We start from the raw sequence: 18711 nt of genomic DNA, 5'->3' as shown, positions 1-18711 counted from the left end.
TGAAAATAAGATACAAGTCAACCTAATCTTATGTTATTACGAGATATTTTTTATATTATTCTCCTTTTGCAATTCTTATTTGGAATGCCTTTGTCTACATCTTATTTCTTTATCCCTGCTAAGTGTTTGGACATGAAATTCATTGTTGGTAAACTGGTATCTATTTGCAGCTTGCCATGTTAAAATATATTGCTGACAGCTGTTTGTCATCCATTTTTAAAACAAAACAGGGTAAATCAGTGGAAATACGACAGGCTGCTGGATTACTATTGAAAAACAATCTCAGGGCGACTTTCAGTTCCTTGTCTCCTTCGCACCAGCACTATATTAAGTCGGAGTTGTTGCCATGTTTAGGGGCAACAGATAGGACCATCAGATCCACAGTTGGTACAGTTGTCAGTGTTCTTGTTCAATTAGGGCAAGTTATTGGTTGGCCAGAGCTGTTGCAAGCTCTCGTTCGTTGCTTGGACAGTAATGACACAAATCATATGGAAGGTGCCATGGATGCCATATACAAGGTAGCTTCTTTTAACCAGATCCATAGTTCGTGCTTTTTTTTTACTTATTAAGAAAAATCTTATATTGGTAATGTTATAGCTCTTTTTGGCTAATTTACATCAACCCCCCCGCCAACCCCCCCCCCCCCCCCCCCCCCCCCAAAAAAAAAAAAAAGAAAAAAAAAAAGAAAAGAAAAGAAAAAAAAGAAAAGGATCTTACGTAACTAAGAACCCACTCAAATCAAAGACTTGTTGTTTTTGAATTATATCGGAATGGTGTGATTCCAAGGAACTCTGCAGACAGCTAAATTTGGACGCATTTGTGCAAATATATGTACTACAGTACAACTTCCTGTAGTTATAGTTGATATTAATTTCTGAATGCCTGCCTGAAAAAAATATTCAAAGTTATCATGCAAGATAACATGCATTAGCTATGAGCTTGTATGGAATGTCTGGGCATGCAATTCATGATGGATCAGTGGTGAACTTAGCTCTGCAGTGTCAAAAGCCCTTCCATGGTATGAAGACAAGTCCTATTTTGCAACACTCTGTTAGTTCTCAAGATAGCTTATTATCCGCTGACTGTAACATTGGAATTTTCCTTGAACACTTGAACATGCACTGGAGCCCATCACTAGTGTTGTTCATTAATGAAGTCTCATACCTAGAGAAGAGGAATCCGTTAAATTCTTCTCCATCTTCAAAAGCTACTCTGTTATGATTGCAGTTTTCTTGCTAAGCCTCCTTGTACAATAGATCTGTTGAGAACAACATAAAATGGGTCATAATGAGGACAAATGCCATCTAAAAGTGATCATCTGGAATATCTGAAGAGCTCTATTTTAGAGACCATAGCTATTATTTTTCACTTCAATCTGTAATGTCAGATTTGTGAGGACATTCCTGAAGAGCTTGATGTTGATGTTCCTGGATTATCTGAACGGCCGATCAACATTTTAATTCCGAGATTATTGCAGGTGATTGAATATCTGAAAATTTAATTATTTAATATCTAAAATGCCCTCTGCAATCTCTGTCAATAGAAACCTGTAATATATGAGGTTAAAGACTGAATCATCCTTTTTCTTTTGTTCAGTTTTTTCAGTCTCCACATGCTGTACTCAGAAAGCTATCACTGGGTTCTCTTAATCAGTTTATTGTAGTGATGCCCAGAGTAAGTGAATCCAACATCTTGTTTTCAGTATTAGCAAAATCAAAGCTTATGGTTGACATGTAATGTGAATCGTTGTGCAGGCCTTGTTTATGACCATGGATCAATACCTTCAGGGGTTGTTTGTTCTCACTCATGATTCTTCTGCAGATGTTCGGAAATTGGTCTGTAGTTTTTGAAGCCCTGAACTTTGTGAAAATTCCATCTCTGAAATTGATCTGCCATAATTTTTCACTTTCAATTTTTAAATACTTCTTGGTATTAGAAGTCCTTGAAAGCTAGTGATGATTATGACACTGTCATAATCATTTTCATTAAGGTTGGATGACCAGCACTTGTGCCTCTATAATGAAATTCATGCTTGTTCTGGTGTTTAATATTTAATATGTGGTTGCCTTTCTCATCGAAACTGTTCTGTCATGATTCAGAAATGCTTTGTATCTTTGACTTTGTGATGTTCTTTACTTCATTTTTTTTTTGTGCTGCATAGGTTTGTGCTGCATTTGTTCAGCTAATTGAAGTCCAGCCATCATTCTTGGAGGTAGGTACAATGGATCCATTTGTTCTCTAATTCTCTGCTGTTGTTCTACTTTTATTTAGTTTTTGTATTTTATAATTCTTGCTTTGCATCTTGCTATCTGTGCTACTTTTTTTGGTATTTATTTGTGCATCATACCTGGTCCTGGTTAATAATGTTTGACGATTGGGTTCATATATCCTGATTGAGATCCACAGTAAGTTGCATGGGCCCACCCTGAAATTTCTTTCCTTCTTTAATTGACATTTGAACTTTATACTGCAGCCACATTTGAGAAATGTGATCGAATACATCTTGCAAGCTAACAAGGATCCTGATGATGAGGTTGCTCTGGAGGCTTGTGAATTTTGGTAAATCATTTGCCAACAGTATCATGCTATAATTATAAGCTCACAAAATACATATGTGATTGATTAGCAGTCTAATATTTGTAGTTTTCATGGTTATATATTAGTTAAATACAAACTTTAAGTTTCATCTGAGTTTCTTGGTAGGAGTTTTGGTAATAATGAGATGCTTGTTGCATGGTGAAAGCTTAGAAAAAATGAGGCATGTTTTGTGATGTCAGCAAAGTCCAATTATGGTTATCTGACATTTCAAATGCACTTTTTGGATGCTCATTTTGAAGTTGGAGAAAAAGGGGGCCTTGTAGAAAATTTATTACATTACTTTAGTATTATAGAATAATTAAAATTATTGTGGTTAAAGGTGATTTTACTGTAAATCAAGGTTCCTAAATATGTATTCAATTGATTCTCTTCCACCTTGTTTACTAATATTTTAAGGGCAAAAGAATGCTTTCAAATATGAATCAGATTATTATTCGCTTGATTTTCGTTATAATATTTTCTGATATATATATATATATATATATATATATATATATATATATATATATTGTTTCTGTTAATTTTACAAAATTCTGCCCCTATCTTTAGATTATTTGTTCGGGATACATTGATATTTCTTCTACATATGTTTTTGTTCTTTAGTTTTAATTTATTTGTTTAAAATCATTTGCAGTGCACTTTTGACTTCTGGGACCTGCACACATGTTCATGAAAATATAGTGCCATGGATTCAACAGCATTATATGATTTAATTGTAGGATTTACACAAGAAGATTCCAAATTGTGTTCATAACCATTGGCTTAGAGTTGTGAAGATACAATATGAGGCTCTTTTTTCTTTTGATCCTTAGCTGTAAAAGGGTATCTTTTAATAGGACTAGTCTTAGGCATGTGCTATGTATGTGAAATTATGTATATTGAGACTCTTAAAGTATGTCAAAGCATATGCATCAAGACTTTTAAAAATATGAGTCACGAATAATATAAAGGTTTCTAAAAGGGTTATCTTTTAACAGGACTAGTCTTGCCCTTTCTCTATGGGAGAGCATTTTTTCCCCTCTATCTAAGTGTTTCTAAAACTCTTTTTAAACATTTTCTTTCTATTCTTAAAAATCTATTTTTTTAAAGAAAAAACTTAAGTCATTTAAGATGCCAATCTGTTGAGATTTTGAGTAAAATGGTCATGATTTTCTAAAGAATCTGGGTCATTTTTTTTTCCTGTTTCTAGTTGGTTGATTGCTTCCAGTTTTGCTGGGTTCTTCCCCCTCATGTGAGATCATGTGAATGTCTGTTGAATGAATAGCCGACACTTAGTCGTGCAAAAATTTCCATTATATGTAAGAGATATGTTATTAGTACCATTTTGAGGTTTCTCTCTTACGAGTCAATATCTTGGTAATCTCAATTGTGACCAATATCAAGATAAATTGAGATAACAATTTAGCTTGGCCAAGATGGAATGCTGGAGATATTCAAAAGAGACTAACAGATCCCAAGATCTCAATTGATCTATAAAAATCAAGATATCGATATATCACTCGATGAGTGGAGGAAAGGTCGATTATAATTCCATGCCTTTATTTTAATTCTTCCTAGTTAAAAAAAATCTATTGAAGATGCTAAACAAAATGATTAAGTAATATTGGCCTAATCAATCAAGCTGATGGCCACTATCTCAAAATATATAGGGATATACCAGGCTGACACTTTATATGTATCTATATATGTATGCCTGGGTAGGTATGTATGTATATATATGTATGTATGCATGTATACATACATACGTACATATACAGCATGTACATATGTATGTATAGATGTCTGTAGATCATATTTGTCAGTGTCTGATTGATATGTCAGCAATGATGAAATATTGGCTTCATTGATTGATTTTCTATGCTTGTGATTTCGGACAGTTATAATCGGCCTGCCTCATCCTAGCTATTTACGGTCGGCTTTGCTTATCCTTATTCTCTAAATATTTCTGTGTAGGTCCAACTGTAATATTATTTCAAGCTTCTTAATATCTTTCCTCACAACTTCTATCTATGTTACCTTAAGTGTGCCCCTCCACTCACACACACAAAAAAATTCTTTAAGATCTTTGTTGTACATGCTCAATCCATCTCTGTGTTCTTGATATGTGAAACTCCTATGGCTTCTTTAATATATATATATATATATATATATATATTGATCAATCTCTCCTTTTTAGTTTTACTTTTGCAATTTTATGCACATCCGCCTTACAATCTGATTTCCCGCCACAGTTTGTTTTCACGAAAGCCCTTTGTTCTCCCAATATTCTATAGGCCTTATTATTGCTCCATAGGATTTTCCCTCAAGTCTCCAAGGTATGCATGGATCACATGATATCTAGAGGCACCTCTCCACTTCATACAATCAGCTTGAGTTCTATAATATCATAAATATGTTCATCTATCACCCATTAATTTATTTGATAGAACCCAAATGTTCATCTATCTTCCATTATTTTATATGATAGATCCCAAATAATGGGACCGATCAAATTTGTGATATCTATATACATTAAACTGAATTGGGACCATATCTTCACTGCCATTCTCACTAAATTAACATTTCTTTATGCGCTATTTCTTGTTTATTGATCTATAAGCCCTTACTTCTGAAGCTTTCTTCTGTAAATACAATTTGGTATATAAGCTGCTTTTTTTAAATCAATCAACACTATATTGTTTGCAAATAAATAGCATACACCATGTTACATCACCTGAATATTAGCAGTAAGTTTATCTTTAGTTAGCATAAAATGATGCGAGCTTATTTTGGATGCAACCTTTGTGGTTTTGGATGCAATCAACAATACAGACTAATTGATGAGTTACATACATACATACATACATACTGACATACATATTTTTTTTAGTTGGGCTAAACACTTTATGTTAACTCCTTGTAGAAGGAGCTAACAGTTTAAAATTGATATCGGACTATCCAAGTTTAAGATCCAAATTGGCTACAAAAAAAAGCCTAGAAAAAAATTCATTTGTTTTAGCGGTCTCTAACCTAATCATCAAGTAAGTGTTAAAATGGACAGTTTTATGGCATGGTTCTATGCCTTACTATGATATAATCATCAAAACCTAATGAATTAACACCTGCTGATGCTTTAAGATGTGTAGATCATTATTCATAAAGCAGATTTTCTATTTCTGTGCCCTATTACATATTTACTACACTAGTGGAATTGATACCATTTATTTTTGTACTGGCTTGATGCTGGTTAGATGCCACCAAAATATGTGAATTTTGATTTCTAGGCATTTGTTGCAGTGTAGATCATGCCTTCAGTTTGGATATTCAATTTGAATGGTTTATCATCGATTTTAAAATTACTAACTCGTTTTATAAGGAGCTAGCATAAAGTATAGACCAACTCATATCTATCTATCTATATATATATATACACATATATAGACAGTAAGCAATTGTAGTTTTCTTGCTATCTGCAATATCATAAGTGGCTAATCTTGAATGTGGGCTAACATCTCAGGTCAGCATATTGCGATGCTAATTTGCCCCCGGATGGCTTTAGAGAGTTTCTACCTCGCTTGATTCCAGTATTTCTTATGCCCCATTAGCACTATCAATTTTTAACCACATGGTTTTGCACCTTGTTATAATGTATGTACTTCTATTCCAAACACCTGTAGGTTTTGATGTCAAATATGGTGTACGCTGATGATGATGAGTCACTTGTTGATTTAGAGGTATGCTATTCTTTTTACAAGTTTCACTTGCTTGTGGTTACCTTTTTGGAGTTATCTTTATTATTAATATATGACTATTGTTTTTTTTTTAAAATTCTTGTTCAAAGGTAAACTTGTTCTAATGGATATAGTTTTCTTTCCTAACAGGAAGATGAATCTTTTCCAGATAGGGATCAGGTTTTTTATTTTCCTTCACAGTTTTCATTTTGTTCTTCATTTGAGTGTACATATTTATCGTCTTATTGCTTGGGAATTATATAGAAAAGCATCTTGATTGACAGGATCTGAAGCCTCGTTTCCATTCATCACGATTGCATGGATCTGATAATGGAGAAGAAGACGTACATTCTTACAATTTCCTGTTTCCTAATTTATATTTTCTGCTTTAGTTCACAATTATTCTCATCACTTACTCTAGCCACTAATATTGAGCCTTTTTGAACTGGTGATTTTGACACCACAACTTTGTAACCATCAACTCTGATCTTCTTCTGCTTATGCCTCCTTGATTGCTGCTGTCTACAGGATGATGACACTGTCAATGTTTGGAATTTACGGAAATGCAGTGCAGCTGGACTGGATATTCTGTCAAATGTATTTGGTGATGAGATTCTTCCTACATTGATGCCTTTAATTCAGGTAACTGTAAAATCTTGCTCTTAAAACGTGTGTACTTATAGTTATAATGGTAAGAGTTCATCTATGTTTGTGCCTAAGTTATAAAAAAAAATGGTTTGTAATTGGTTACTGTTCTATTGAAATGGAATAAGTATCTTTAAGAACATATTTTTTATTACTTGGTCAATCTGTTTGGACTGTGGTAGTGAAAGTTCACAGGTCCAACTTTAGTCTAGATTATCATTTGTGCTAGAGTTAGGATTTTCTTACTGCATATAACTGATTTTGGTCCTGATATCAGAGGAAATTCTTTTAATTGCATGCTAGATTTTGGCCAAAATCTTACTTCCCCTGCTGCTTATGTAGCCATGTTTATGCTGTTTGTTTTCTGTGACCTACCTTTGTCATCAGTAGCTTCAAACCGCTTCTGAACATAACCTGTCAGGAAGTATGCAGTTGCATAATTCATATAGTGAGAGTGAGCTATGCCTACTCCTTGGTAGTTACATTTTTTTTCAAAAAAAGTGCTTCTTATGAAAAACCCCTTTTGAACATGTTTCTTGAATCATGATACAAAAAACATCTGTAGAGAGTATTCTATTTTCTTATTTTTCACAATCAGAAGCAAAAAAAAATCCATTAAAATGTTAGTTTTCCTTGATGACTAACTGACCCCATACATTAATATAACAAATGAACCTTGAAACAATCCTTCAGACCCAAATTATTGCATGAATTATAACACGGAACTATGAAAATAATATGATTATGCATGACTTGTTACAAAAGAGGTATGGACTTTTAAATGATTAAAAATATTTCTTTCTTTCAACTTTGGAGATGATGAAGTGTGAATCTAAGACTTAGGGTCTGCCCAATTTGGTCTAGTGTTTGCTTGCTTCAAATACCTGATGGTTCTTAATCGGAGTCCATGAAGAAAGCTTCAAAAAGCCAACCCAAATTGTTGAGTTGAAGCTCGCTGGTTATGGTTGTAAACTTGTAATAGGTTCTAAGTGTACCTTGTCCAGCTTGTCTCCAAATTCTGACATATTCACCTTTCTGAGGTTGTCTGGAATAGTGTGATATAAGATTTTTTGCTTCAACCAGTCTGGTGTTTAAATATTTCTGCATGCAGCTTTGAATCTGAAATACAGAACTTATAAGCCATTCAGACTATATTGGTTTGCATATTTGAATTTATTTCATTGTAGTGGTTCCTCAAAGAGATGCAGCAACAGTCTGCTTTGGTTCTTGTATAACATTTAACAAAATAAACAAGAACCGTGCTGAAATATGGGATCATTTGGAAAAGAAAAAGTGCAAATATCTCTTATATAACTACTCTGAATGTTAGTGATGCGCAAAGGGACTTGGACAGCTGATATGTGGCACCTTGTCACAGAATCAGGTGGCTGAACAATTTCCTCAGTGAACTGCTTGCAAGTTTTGAACAAAATTAGTGATGCTTTAAGTTCGAGCAAATGTGAAAACAACAAAGTGATATTAATGAGAGGATGCTTTGTGAAGAGAAGAGATTAGCAGATGGAAGAAAGAGCAAGAGGCCATATAAGATGGTGAGTAGCAAAATCCAATTCAAGGAAATGGCAAATTTAATAATTTGTAAATCTTAGGTCTCAGAAGATTATTTGTTTAGAACCCCTCTTAGTAGTTCTAATAGATCCTTGATTATACCAAATCTAAGGGGGCTAAAAATTTGAACCATATATCTAACTCCAGTTCCTTAATCTAATGATTCAAATTCTGTTGGACGGGAGCATCTTGGATTCTTGGGTTTCCCACGGAACAGGATATGCCATGTCCCGCCCTGTCTCTATAACTAGAATGGTGGAGCATCCCGGAACAAATGTAAACTCGATGTTTAAGGTCACATTCAACAGGTCATTGCTTTACTAAGGGTTGAAATGGCAACTTTGCTCCTTACAATTCAGAAAAACTGTCAGTTGAATTAGTTTCGATGAGGTTTTGAGGGCGGCGAAACTCCTTCCCCACTTTGTTCTTGACCGTGTCTCCTTTTTTGTCCCTTCCTCTCTTTGCACCTTGACCTCTGTTGCCATGTCCTCCCTCCTCCCTCTCTCTCTCCCTCCCCCCCTTCCCTCCCTCCCACCCAACCTTCTTGTCGTCTCAATGGATCTATAATGCTGTTGCTGCCACCCCCTCTATATCTCTCCCCCCCTCCGATGCTTCAGAGGGTGTCAGCTGCTGGATCAGGCACACCACCACCCCTTCATTGTCTTCTTCTCTCTCTCTCTCTCTCTCTCTCTCTCTCTCTTTTCCTAGTCTCTCTATACCTGCTTCTTGCTAAAGGAATTCACCCTCCTCAGACCATAGAAAAAGTGGGCTGGGAGCAGAACGGCGACGCCGTGTCCGTTTTGGCCCATGCTCCAGCTATTTCCTGGATGGGACTGCAGTGGGATGGTAGAGCACCCATATGGGGTAATATTGGGGTCCTGCCCCTACTCCACGTCTCGGTTCCTCAAAGGAACAGGTTGGGACATACTGGGTTGTAAAACATTGCCTTAATTACAATGCTATTTTTGAGGAACAGGTTGGGACATACTGGGTTGTAAAACATTGCCTTAATTACAATGCTATTAGATGACATGCTTACAGAAAAAGAAAAAAGCAACAAGAAATCATAGTTAACTCTAGAATAATTTCATTATCAAGTTACACCTGCACATTTTTAGCACTTTTGAGTTTTAACCTTTAACATCAGTATCTTGCCAAGGGCCATGAATATCACTTGTAGATCTTAAAATATTATTTTCGAGACCAAACAAGTATAAGATCATTTAGGTCCAATAACCAGGTGAATTGTTGTTTATATCGGATATCAGCCCTTTAATCTGATGAATCACTGAGTCTGTACTACATCAATTATCTCATTATTATATCGTTGAAGGATTTGCAGCCAAACTAGAGCATGTTCTGCTATTTCTTTTTATTTTTTTTTAAATTTGAATCCCGGCAAGTAGGCTGTTTGTATAGGGCATGGAATACTGTATATAGGAACAACCTGTCTTGGGAAAGTACATCTTCATCTTGATTTGTTTCTGGGAGAAGTGAATTTCCATCTTGATTTGTACTCCCTTTCTACATAGATGTAATCCCTCTTTTCTCTCTGAAATGTACATTTCATAAATACTAAATGAAAAGCGGAATTGATATACTGGTTGATGGGATTGTAACTTTTCATCAGATATTTCCTCCATCCATGAATAGTTGTTAAGCAAAAGGGTTGTGCATTTTGTCAATTCACTTTAGAAGAAAAATTATTAATTGATAGGATTATATCTTTTAATGACATAATTTCTTCACTACTATTAATCACATGCATTGCTTATGTCAGTTACAAAGTCTGATAGTCAGATTAATGCCATATATCAAATAATTCATCAGTTGGTACCATTTTGGTCTTTCAAATATCAATCAAATTATTGTATGTATTGCATGTGTTGGGGTCAGGTTTATTTGATGGGATCAGAACTGTCCATGAAATACTTTTGTGGATGATTGAGTCATAACTGTCTATTAGCCTTCTGAGTTGCGCTGATGCATCCATGCATTAAATATATGTCCATCCTCTTCTCGCATCCATAGCACATGCTAGACAGTAATCTTTCTATGATCTTTTATAGACTAGTATGATTATCTGAGTTAGGATGGAATGCTTTTGGGAGCATTTTGCTCCAAATGCTTCCTAGTGCAAATCAATGAAGGTCCTCTTGAAATGAAAATCGGCACCGTTGATCATGATCTATGATATATAATATGGCTAGAAAGCAAAAATTATTTATTTTGGAGCTGTCTAGCTTATGCATCTTGTCTAGCTTAATGCAATTCCAAACCATTGATCTTGATTTGAATATTCTAAAATATGTGTAAATTAAATTTTAGCTAGCTTCATTTTTTTCTAAGGGGTTATTGTTTGGTACAATGGTAAAAGGCTTGGGCCAACAATTGCAATGGTGTGGGTTTGAGTCCCAGGGCAGCCATTTTGTGCACAAAAAAATTTTCAAAGATTATATTTGTCCCCAGTTTGCCTCTTTTGGGACCTCGGATTCCTGGGGCCATAACTAGGTAATATCTTTTTTTTGGCATTTTTCTAAGCTGTAGATCAAACTAAAACACAATATCATGCTGTTGAAATTGTTAATTTTGTTATCATTTGATGCATGAGTAAAGAAACCCTAAAAATTGATGATATTTCCACTAGGAAACATTTGGAGCCAAATGCTTTGCATTTGAGCGTAACTCTGATTATGTAACCTGTAAATTACATTATACAACTTGTATTTGGGTGATATATTGGCTACATACTTGACAGCGAAGGCTCCCACAGTAGGCCATTTCTAATTCATTAGCATGCTTTTAAATTGTTTTAATTTTTGCAGCAAAAGCTATCAACTATGAATGATTCTGCTTGGAAGGAGAGGGAGGCTGCTGTTTTGGCAATTGGTGCCATAGCAGAAGGATGCATTAGCGGACTTTACCCCCACCTTCCTGAGGTATTTCTCTGACAATACCTATAGGTGAAAGGTTAAACATTTTAGTATTGCTTAATTTATGTAGTTCTAATAAGCAAGCAGTCATGCCATATGAAACATGATTTACTTTTTATTGTTTCCTGGGAAATTAATATTGTAAATTATTGTTTGTATATATATACATGTATGTATATTTGTAATTTTATGTGGTTTATATGGCACAATTGTTTTGTGCTATATCTTACTAAAATATTCTGCAGCAGTAACAATCAGCAGCAATAAAACTTGTATGACAAATAACAGCAGGAGAAGATATTTATTCTTTTAAGTCACTATTAGCTGTATGCCCTAAATTTTGAACCGCTTTCCGAAGTGTTAGACAGCACGTTAGGGCCTTAGTCTTTATGTGTTGTGATGTTTATTGCATGGCCTAGAATCTTAACTCTATTGCCAGAAAATCAAATCTGAATGCTACTTCAATCTGCAAACTTTTTTATATAAGTTCATTTAACTAAAATGAGGTCTGTTTAATTATTGTTAACTTTCTTTAATAAAGCGGGAGGAACCATCAGCATTTTTCAATGTAATAAAGAAAAATTGTGTGAGGGGACTGGAAGCCTTCCTCTGACTCCAGAAGTCCATATTATCTAAATAGAAAGTAACCAGCTAAGAGAATGTACTGATCTTCAACAGCTGAAATTCCTACTAAATGAGTGGCATAAAATTAAAACAAGGGGCAAGAAGAAAATGAAAAACACTGTCAAAGCCACCCTGCAGCATGAGTCTGTTGCCAATGCCTTTGACAACTAGTTGATCTATTTACCCTTTTACTGGTACTCTGTACATACCAATAACCTCTACAAAGCCTGCCTTTCTGTTACTAATTGAACATTTTCTTGTGTACTTGATATAGCATGCGATAAGTGTGTGAAATGTTTCTACCTAATACTTTGGTACTATTGCATATGTCATGCATACATAAAGCAAAGTGGTCCATGCATGGGTATAAAAAAAAACCTGAACTTCTGACATTGTGAAAGAATCCATACCAAATGGTGAAGGTGGATGAAATTGGTAGGTAGTGGACCAGCATGAATGAGGAAGGTTAAAGCAAAAGGGCATTTAATGCTATTCGGTTCATTAGGTTAAAATAAAAAAATGAATGAGGAGGGTAAAAGCAAAAAGGTATTTATGCTATTCAGCTTAATTAGGTCAAAATTAAAAAAAATGGTCATTTTCGACTTATTCGCTGCTTACTATGCCCTGTTGAAGATTCCTTTCTGCTTTCTATTTAAAAAGAGCAAAAGAGAGCGTGGGTGACAATTTCTAAACTGTTAAGTATTTTTCAAATACCATGGATAAGCTCAATATGCCGATGATTATTGTGAAGACCGCATCTACCAAACGTCTAGTATAACTTCATAGAATTTGCTGAGACAACAGACGAGATGAAGTGGCATGCTCAACAATCTTCTTCGTTGTGAAGAAGGGACATTTGCCAATCTAACACTAACACCAACCCTGATCATTCACTTGGTCATGTGCGGGAACCCACTTTTTGTGAAAATTAACATGGGAGGTTGAACTCTAAAATGCTACCATCCATTGGCATATATGCTGAGTAAGCTTGTCAAAACGATTTAATGTCCTGTTCTGCTTCTGCTTTCGGTTCAAACATGTTCTCTGGTTACTTTATATGTGTTAATTAGTTCCATGCTATCTCTATTACTCTTAATCTTTGAGGTGTACTTTTCTGTAATTGCTGGGCTGCTTGTATTCTGTTTGCAGATTATTGCATTCCTTATACCGCTTCTGGATGATAAATTTCCTCTTATACGGAGTATCACCTGTTGGACACTTTCTCGTTTTAGCAAGTACATCGTTCAGGTGAATATAAATTCAACAGAATACATTGACTGATAAACAACGCCTTTTTGTTACTTGTGAGCTCTGGGAGAGTTGTTTAAGCATGCCATTGTCATCCTCTTTTACCTATTTGCTAAATATCACAGGCTTCTGATCAGCTTATTCTATTTTCCTGTATTCAAGGAAAATATCATCTTTTAGTGCTCATTTTAATTTTATAGCATTCTGTACTTGTAAAATGATCACTATTATTTGATCAAATGCAATCATTTCGCTCATAGACAACCACTTCTAGCTTAGAAAATATATTGATTAAAGGAACTGTTTACTTTATAGGGAAAGAGGGGTTAATTTAGAAATATTGAAGTTAGTAGCAGAATGATTTTGTTAGTTTGTCCATGCTCATTCTCAATGAGGTACATTTCCATGGTGCTTCATGTCCATTTGCCCTATCAATGACATCCTTAATAGTCTTCCTTAGATTTTGCACTAAGTAATTTGTCCCTAACAGTATGCACCTTTTTGCAGCTTTCACATGCTTACTATTTAAAGTTTTTGTACCATCCAATCCTGAGACCATTATAAGAATTGCTCCGCTACCATATTTAAGTACAAAGTTTATTGCACAAAGGACACTGATTTTCAAGACAAAAGTTCCCTAATGCATGAATTCTGGAAGTACCTAATCAAACCTGGAACTGAAATCCATGAAGTTGAAATTAATATATTTTAACTCAGTCATGATGAATTTGAGACACCAATAGTATAAGAAGAAACTAAGAAACTCAGAATAGATATCCATCTTGAATGGTATTCACCGAAATACCCTTGGCCATGTTTGGTTCGTGGGAACTGGTGGTGGGAAATGGGTATCAGTTTCTTGTTACGATCTATTCCCATGTTTGGCAATTCATTTGGACACGTGAATGATGATTCCAATGGGTATCTGTTTCCTATGAAAAGGCTAAACCATACCAAGGGGTTCTTTGGCATAGTTTTTCCTAGTTTTTGAAATGTGCCCGATTGAAAATAAGAAGACACTTTCTATAATTAGTATAAACTATACTTCAAAGATATATATATGTATGCATATATATTTATATATATGATAGATACATGGAAAATATGTTACAGTAAAGTATTATCTGTTGTGTAATTTAATATTATAATAATACATGTCCATATTATAATACAGAATATAATTTATGCATTCATATACAATAATATATATTATTAATATAATATATTATTAATACAATATATTATTAATATAATATAATGTTATATATCATTATAAGATATTAATATCATATAACACTGTAATTAACGTCGTTTTAATACAAATGTATTATATTATATATTATATTAGTAATATATCTTATAAGTCATAGAATTATATATAATTTTATATATTATGTTTTGTTATCATCATAATAATAAATATTAGTATTAATATTAATATTTGAGTATGTTTCGATACCAGTGAAGTCACATTATTATTCTTACATTTAATATAGTATTAATTTATTATATTATCATATTGTTATATTGATACATTTCTATTTTATTATTTTATTATTAAATTCTATTTTATAAATATGATGTCTATAATTATTATATTATAACAGTAGTATATTATTATAATATAATTATATTATATATAATATATTATATTATAACATTAATAATATTATTACAAGATATTAATATTAATATTAATGTATTGGTATTAATGTATTATATTATACACTACCTGGTTTGCTTTATTTCTGCAACTTTACCTAGGTTAATCCAAGCACAAGAATTAAAATCTCTCATTCCTAAGGATTCTCATGACTGGATATACTGAGAATATATACCGAGAGTAGGAAAACCATGATTTCAATTCCGGTCAACTAAACATGACCTTAAGTGGTTGCTTAGTTAATGAATGTTATCGTAGTGCTATCTAGTGCCAACTCAGCTCTATATTTAGAGCATGTTGGACGGCTAAGATTGCAAGCTAGAGTAGGTTAAAAAACCCCAAGGAGTGTTCTACTTTATTGATAATGATCAAAATGGGTTCGTGTAATAGTTAGACATGAGAAGCCAACATTGGTGAAACAAATGATTCACGAAGGTACTTGCTATATGAACAAATGTACTATATGATTAGTTACATTTGATAAAAATTGTTTTATTTAGTCTTTTCTGTTTAAGTGACAGTTTGTTAGTTTATTCTTCAATCTAAGGACACTGATGGAAAGCCTTATGGGGAAAGTATTTGGTTATTTATTGGCTCCAAGACTATTGTGGGCAATGCATATTGTAAGAACTTTCTTGGAAAATTGATTGGCAATTAGTATATTATCAGGGGGATATCCATTTCAAATATGGATATATGCATGACTATTGGTCCAATGAAAAGTAGAGGGGAAAAAGAAGAAAATTTAAAGAGATAAGGGCAAGTTTGTTGATCAAAGATATGACAGAACAGAAAATAGATAGGCTCTAGGAGTCATTTACCAACAAAACATGAATCTCTGATCTTATTCTAGCTTCAAATGATATTTAAAGTTCTTTAATCTTTTTTTTAAGGAAAAGATAGATAATGGCCATCAATAATTCATTAGGACCATGAATTGAGGTGAAAACGAATCTTGAACTAAAGTTTCTTCTATCAACACCAAAAGACTTTACCAACTCAACCAGCTGGTTCCCTCAAACTTCATAATAGCTGTTTAGCCCTTTTCTCTTGCCATAAATTGGTACTTGAGGTACTTTTGCAAATAAGAGTATTTACCCTGCATGGACCTCGTTCTGCATGGATCACAATTACTGCCACTGTTTCATTATATGACAACTATATCTGTAATCCTTATGGATTCAAAATTAATATAGGCTTATGTTTGCGTCGATGATTAGTTGTTGTCATTTGTATCTCTGATGACAAGTAAAATAGTCTTCTATCTGGTGATTTTTTTTTTGAAAATTTCAAACTATCATGTATTATTGCATTTCAAAAATATTATTACTTTGGTAGTAAAGCTTTAGATTGGTTTTCTTTTTTACTAGTGTATTTGTCCTGAATTGGTGTGAGGGAAAGAGCAAGGCTGCTCTCCTGATTTTATTTACTTGATAATGCAGGGCATTGGTCATCAAAATGGTCATGAACAATTTGATAAAGTTCTCATGGGACTACTTAGAAGGATATTGGATACTAATAAGCGAGTGCAGGAGGCTGCTTGCTCAGCTTTTGCAACTCTTGAAGAGGTTTTCTGCAGTTATGAATTGATAACTGTCCATGCATTCAAATATATGTATACCAATTGTGTCTTGCTGCTGGCAGGAGGCTGCAGAAGAATTGGCACCACGCCTGGAAATCATTTTGCAGCACCTCTTATGTGCTTATGGGAAATATCAGGTTTGAACTGATAGCATTTACGTGCATTGAGCTCATTATTTTGTCTGTGCCAGCTAGTTCATTATGTCAAGCAGTACCATGGAAGTTGCAAATTAATGCATTTATGTCATTCTTTCATATTTGCAAGTCACTCAGCCAACTTTTTTCATCTTGTTTCTATTGTTTGTGTTCTTTCTCAACGACTAGAGACGGAACCTCCGGATTGTCTATGATGCTATTGGTACTCTTGCTGATGCAGTTGGAGGAGAATTAAATCAGGTCTTAAAATTTTTAATGTAGTAATTTGTACCTTTTTTTTCTTTTTCTTACTATCAAGAATTTGGACTTAAATGAGGAGCTTATTCTTGAGATTCTGGTTCCTATTGGCAGCCAAAGTATCTCGATATTTTGATGCCTCCATTAATCTCAAAGTGGCAGCAACTTTCAAATAGTGACAAAGATCTATTTCCATTGCTCGAGTGCTTTACTTCTATAGCACAGGTATCATCATTTCTTATAGAGTTCATATGCCCTTTTCTTATGTATCTTGTTTGATATGATGATTTGAACATATTCCCCGCCTATTTGTCTATAAAACTTATGGTCACAGTCAAAGTTTGCTGAACCGGTATCAGAGGGTGCATGGGCTAGCAACCGGTTCAGCATGGTAGAGGTTTGTACCGTGCCATTCTAGGGCACACTGAAATAGAGAGAGTTGGAGAGGATGGAGGGGAAGAGGAAAAGAGACAGAGAGGGCTCGAAAGCCTTCGTCATTGTTGGAGAGGAGAGAGAGAGAGGGAGAGGAAGGGGGAGGGCCAAGGGAAACCCTAACCCTAATGCAGAGAGAGAGAGAGAGAGAGAGAGAGAGAGAGTGCAGGAGGGAGAGGGGGACGCTTATCGGTGACAATCAAATCAGGGCAGGGAGGCGGGGGTGTGGGGGGAGATGATCGAGCAAGGGGCTACTTCTCTTGCATGGCTTCATTGCTAGCTTTGTGGGGAGGAGGGGACAATAGCGACCCCCGAAGAAAATCTCGGCCTGTTTACTGAGCCGACATGGAGAATCGTCATGGTTCCCCATTGGTTCTGTTCGACGCGTCCTGAATTTGCTGGTTTGCAGAGATACAACCAACCCTGGATACATTTTTGCATGCTTCACATCCTATGCAAAACTTTCAAATATAATGGATACGACAAATTGACAATTATCTTATGTGGCATATGTAGACCGAGGTTTGAAAACTTGGTTTTAATAATATTTTAGTGGGCCTACTTTCAAAGATTGTTATTATACACTACTAAAAAATTGACAAACATATATCAATAAAAGTAGTATGAAAAAGGAAATGAAAAAAATGAAGAAAAGAAAATTGGCAATGCTATGAGTGTATTGAATTAAATGGGGCTCAATGTTCCAGTCTAGTATGTTCTTTAGGAGTTCATTTGCAATATTTTTAGTTTGAATTACCAAAATTGTTTGATTATAAGTAGTCAAGAAATAAAAGAATTTAAAAAATGAAAATTAGAAATTACAAGCGCAATTGTGTGAGATGTCTTAGTCATTCAGCCTGCTAAAGTGGTAAATCAAATAAGTGTTGTCTAGTAATCAGTAAGGATTACTGACTTCTCATAATACTTGTGAATTACTAGTGGATCAAATACAAACAAAAACAACTATATTACCTCCCACTGACAGATCCACATAGCATGCACAGCTAGCAGCATTCGGTTCAAGAATAAAGTGGCCATAAGACTTGAAATAAGCCTTATGCCAGCGAAACAACTTTTGAAAAACAGGCATAAGCAAGGAAATACTACTGTACACCAACTTTGGGGAACTGTGAAGATAGTTTAAGGATGTAATTGGCTGGAGTAGAGATTTCAAGGGAGTGGCAAAATGGATTATAAAAAAATGTGGTAGTGGATGTCAAGGGTCAGTGTTAAAGTCAGCCCAGAAGTATTTAGGTTTTGTGTATCAATGAGATCTTGGAGTTTGTCTATCTATGAGATCCACGGACCAGGACCTGAC

The 18711-nt window shown here is 34.6% G+C and overlaps 1 protein-coding gene across 2 annotated transcripts in view; it reads left to right on the top strand.

Moving 5' to 3' along the window:
• Nucleotides 1-18711, top strand: part of LOC103702655 (transportin-1) — a 38120-nt gene that overhangs the window by 2189 nt on the left and 17220 nt on the right. For both annotated transcript variants that reach the window (XM_008785169.4, XM_039119319.1), the window contains exons 2-18: nucleotides 231-518; nucleotides 1388-1477; nucleotides 1597-1674; nucleotides 1755-1835; nucleotides 2162-2212; nucleotides 2474-2559; nucleotides 6095-6161; nucleotides 6255-6311; nucleotides 6459-6488; nucleotides 6593-6652; nucleotides 6837-6950; nucleotides 11345-11458; nucleotides 13226-13324; nucleotides 16430-16555; nucleotides 16632-16706; nucleotides 16893-16964; nucleotides 17076-17186. In XM_008785169.4, coding sequence (XP_008783391.2) covers nucleotides 231-518; nucleotides 1388-1477; nucleotides 1597-1674; nucleotides 1755-1835; nucleotides 2162-2212; nucleotides 2474-2559; nucleotides 6095-6161; nucleotides 6255-6311; nucleotides 6459-6488; nucleotides 6593-6652; nucleotides 6837-6950; nucleotides 11345-11458; nucleotides 13226-13324; nucleotides 16430-16555; nucleotides 16632-16706; nucleotides 16893-16964; nucleotides 17076-17186 — 1599 coding nt within the window. The remainder of the gene's footprint in view (nucleotides 1-230; nucleotides 519-1387; nucleotides 1478-1596; nucleotides 1675-1754; nucleotides 1836-2161; nucleotides 2213-2473; nucleotides 2560-6094; nucleotides 6162-6254; nucleotides 6312-6458; nucleotides 6489-6592; nucleotides 6653-6836; nucleotides 6951-11344; nucleotides 11459-13225; nucleotides 13325-16429; nucleotides 16556-16631; nucleotides 16707-16892; nucleotides 16965-17075; nucleotides 17187-18711) is intronic.

This window comes from Phoenix dactylifera, unplaced genomic scaffold, assembly GCF_009389715.1.
Source record: "Phoenix dactylifera cultivar Barhee BC4 unplaced genomic scaffold, palm_55x_up_171113_PBpolish2nd_filt_p 000528F, whole genome shotgun sequence".
Classification (NCBI taxonomy): Eukaryota; Viridiplantae; Streptophyta; class Magnoliopsida; order Arecales; family Arecaceae; genus Phoenix; species Phoenix dactylifera.
Note: the sequence above shows the minus strand (reverse complement) of the source record. Positions and strands in the feature narration are given on the sequence as shown.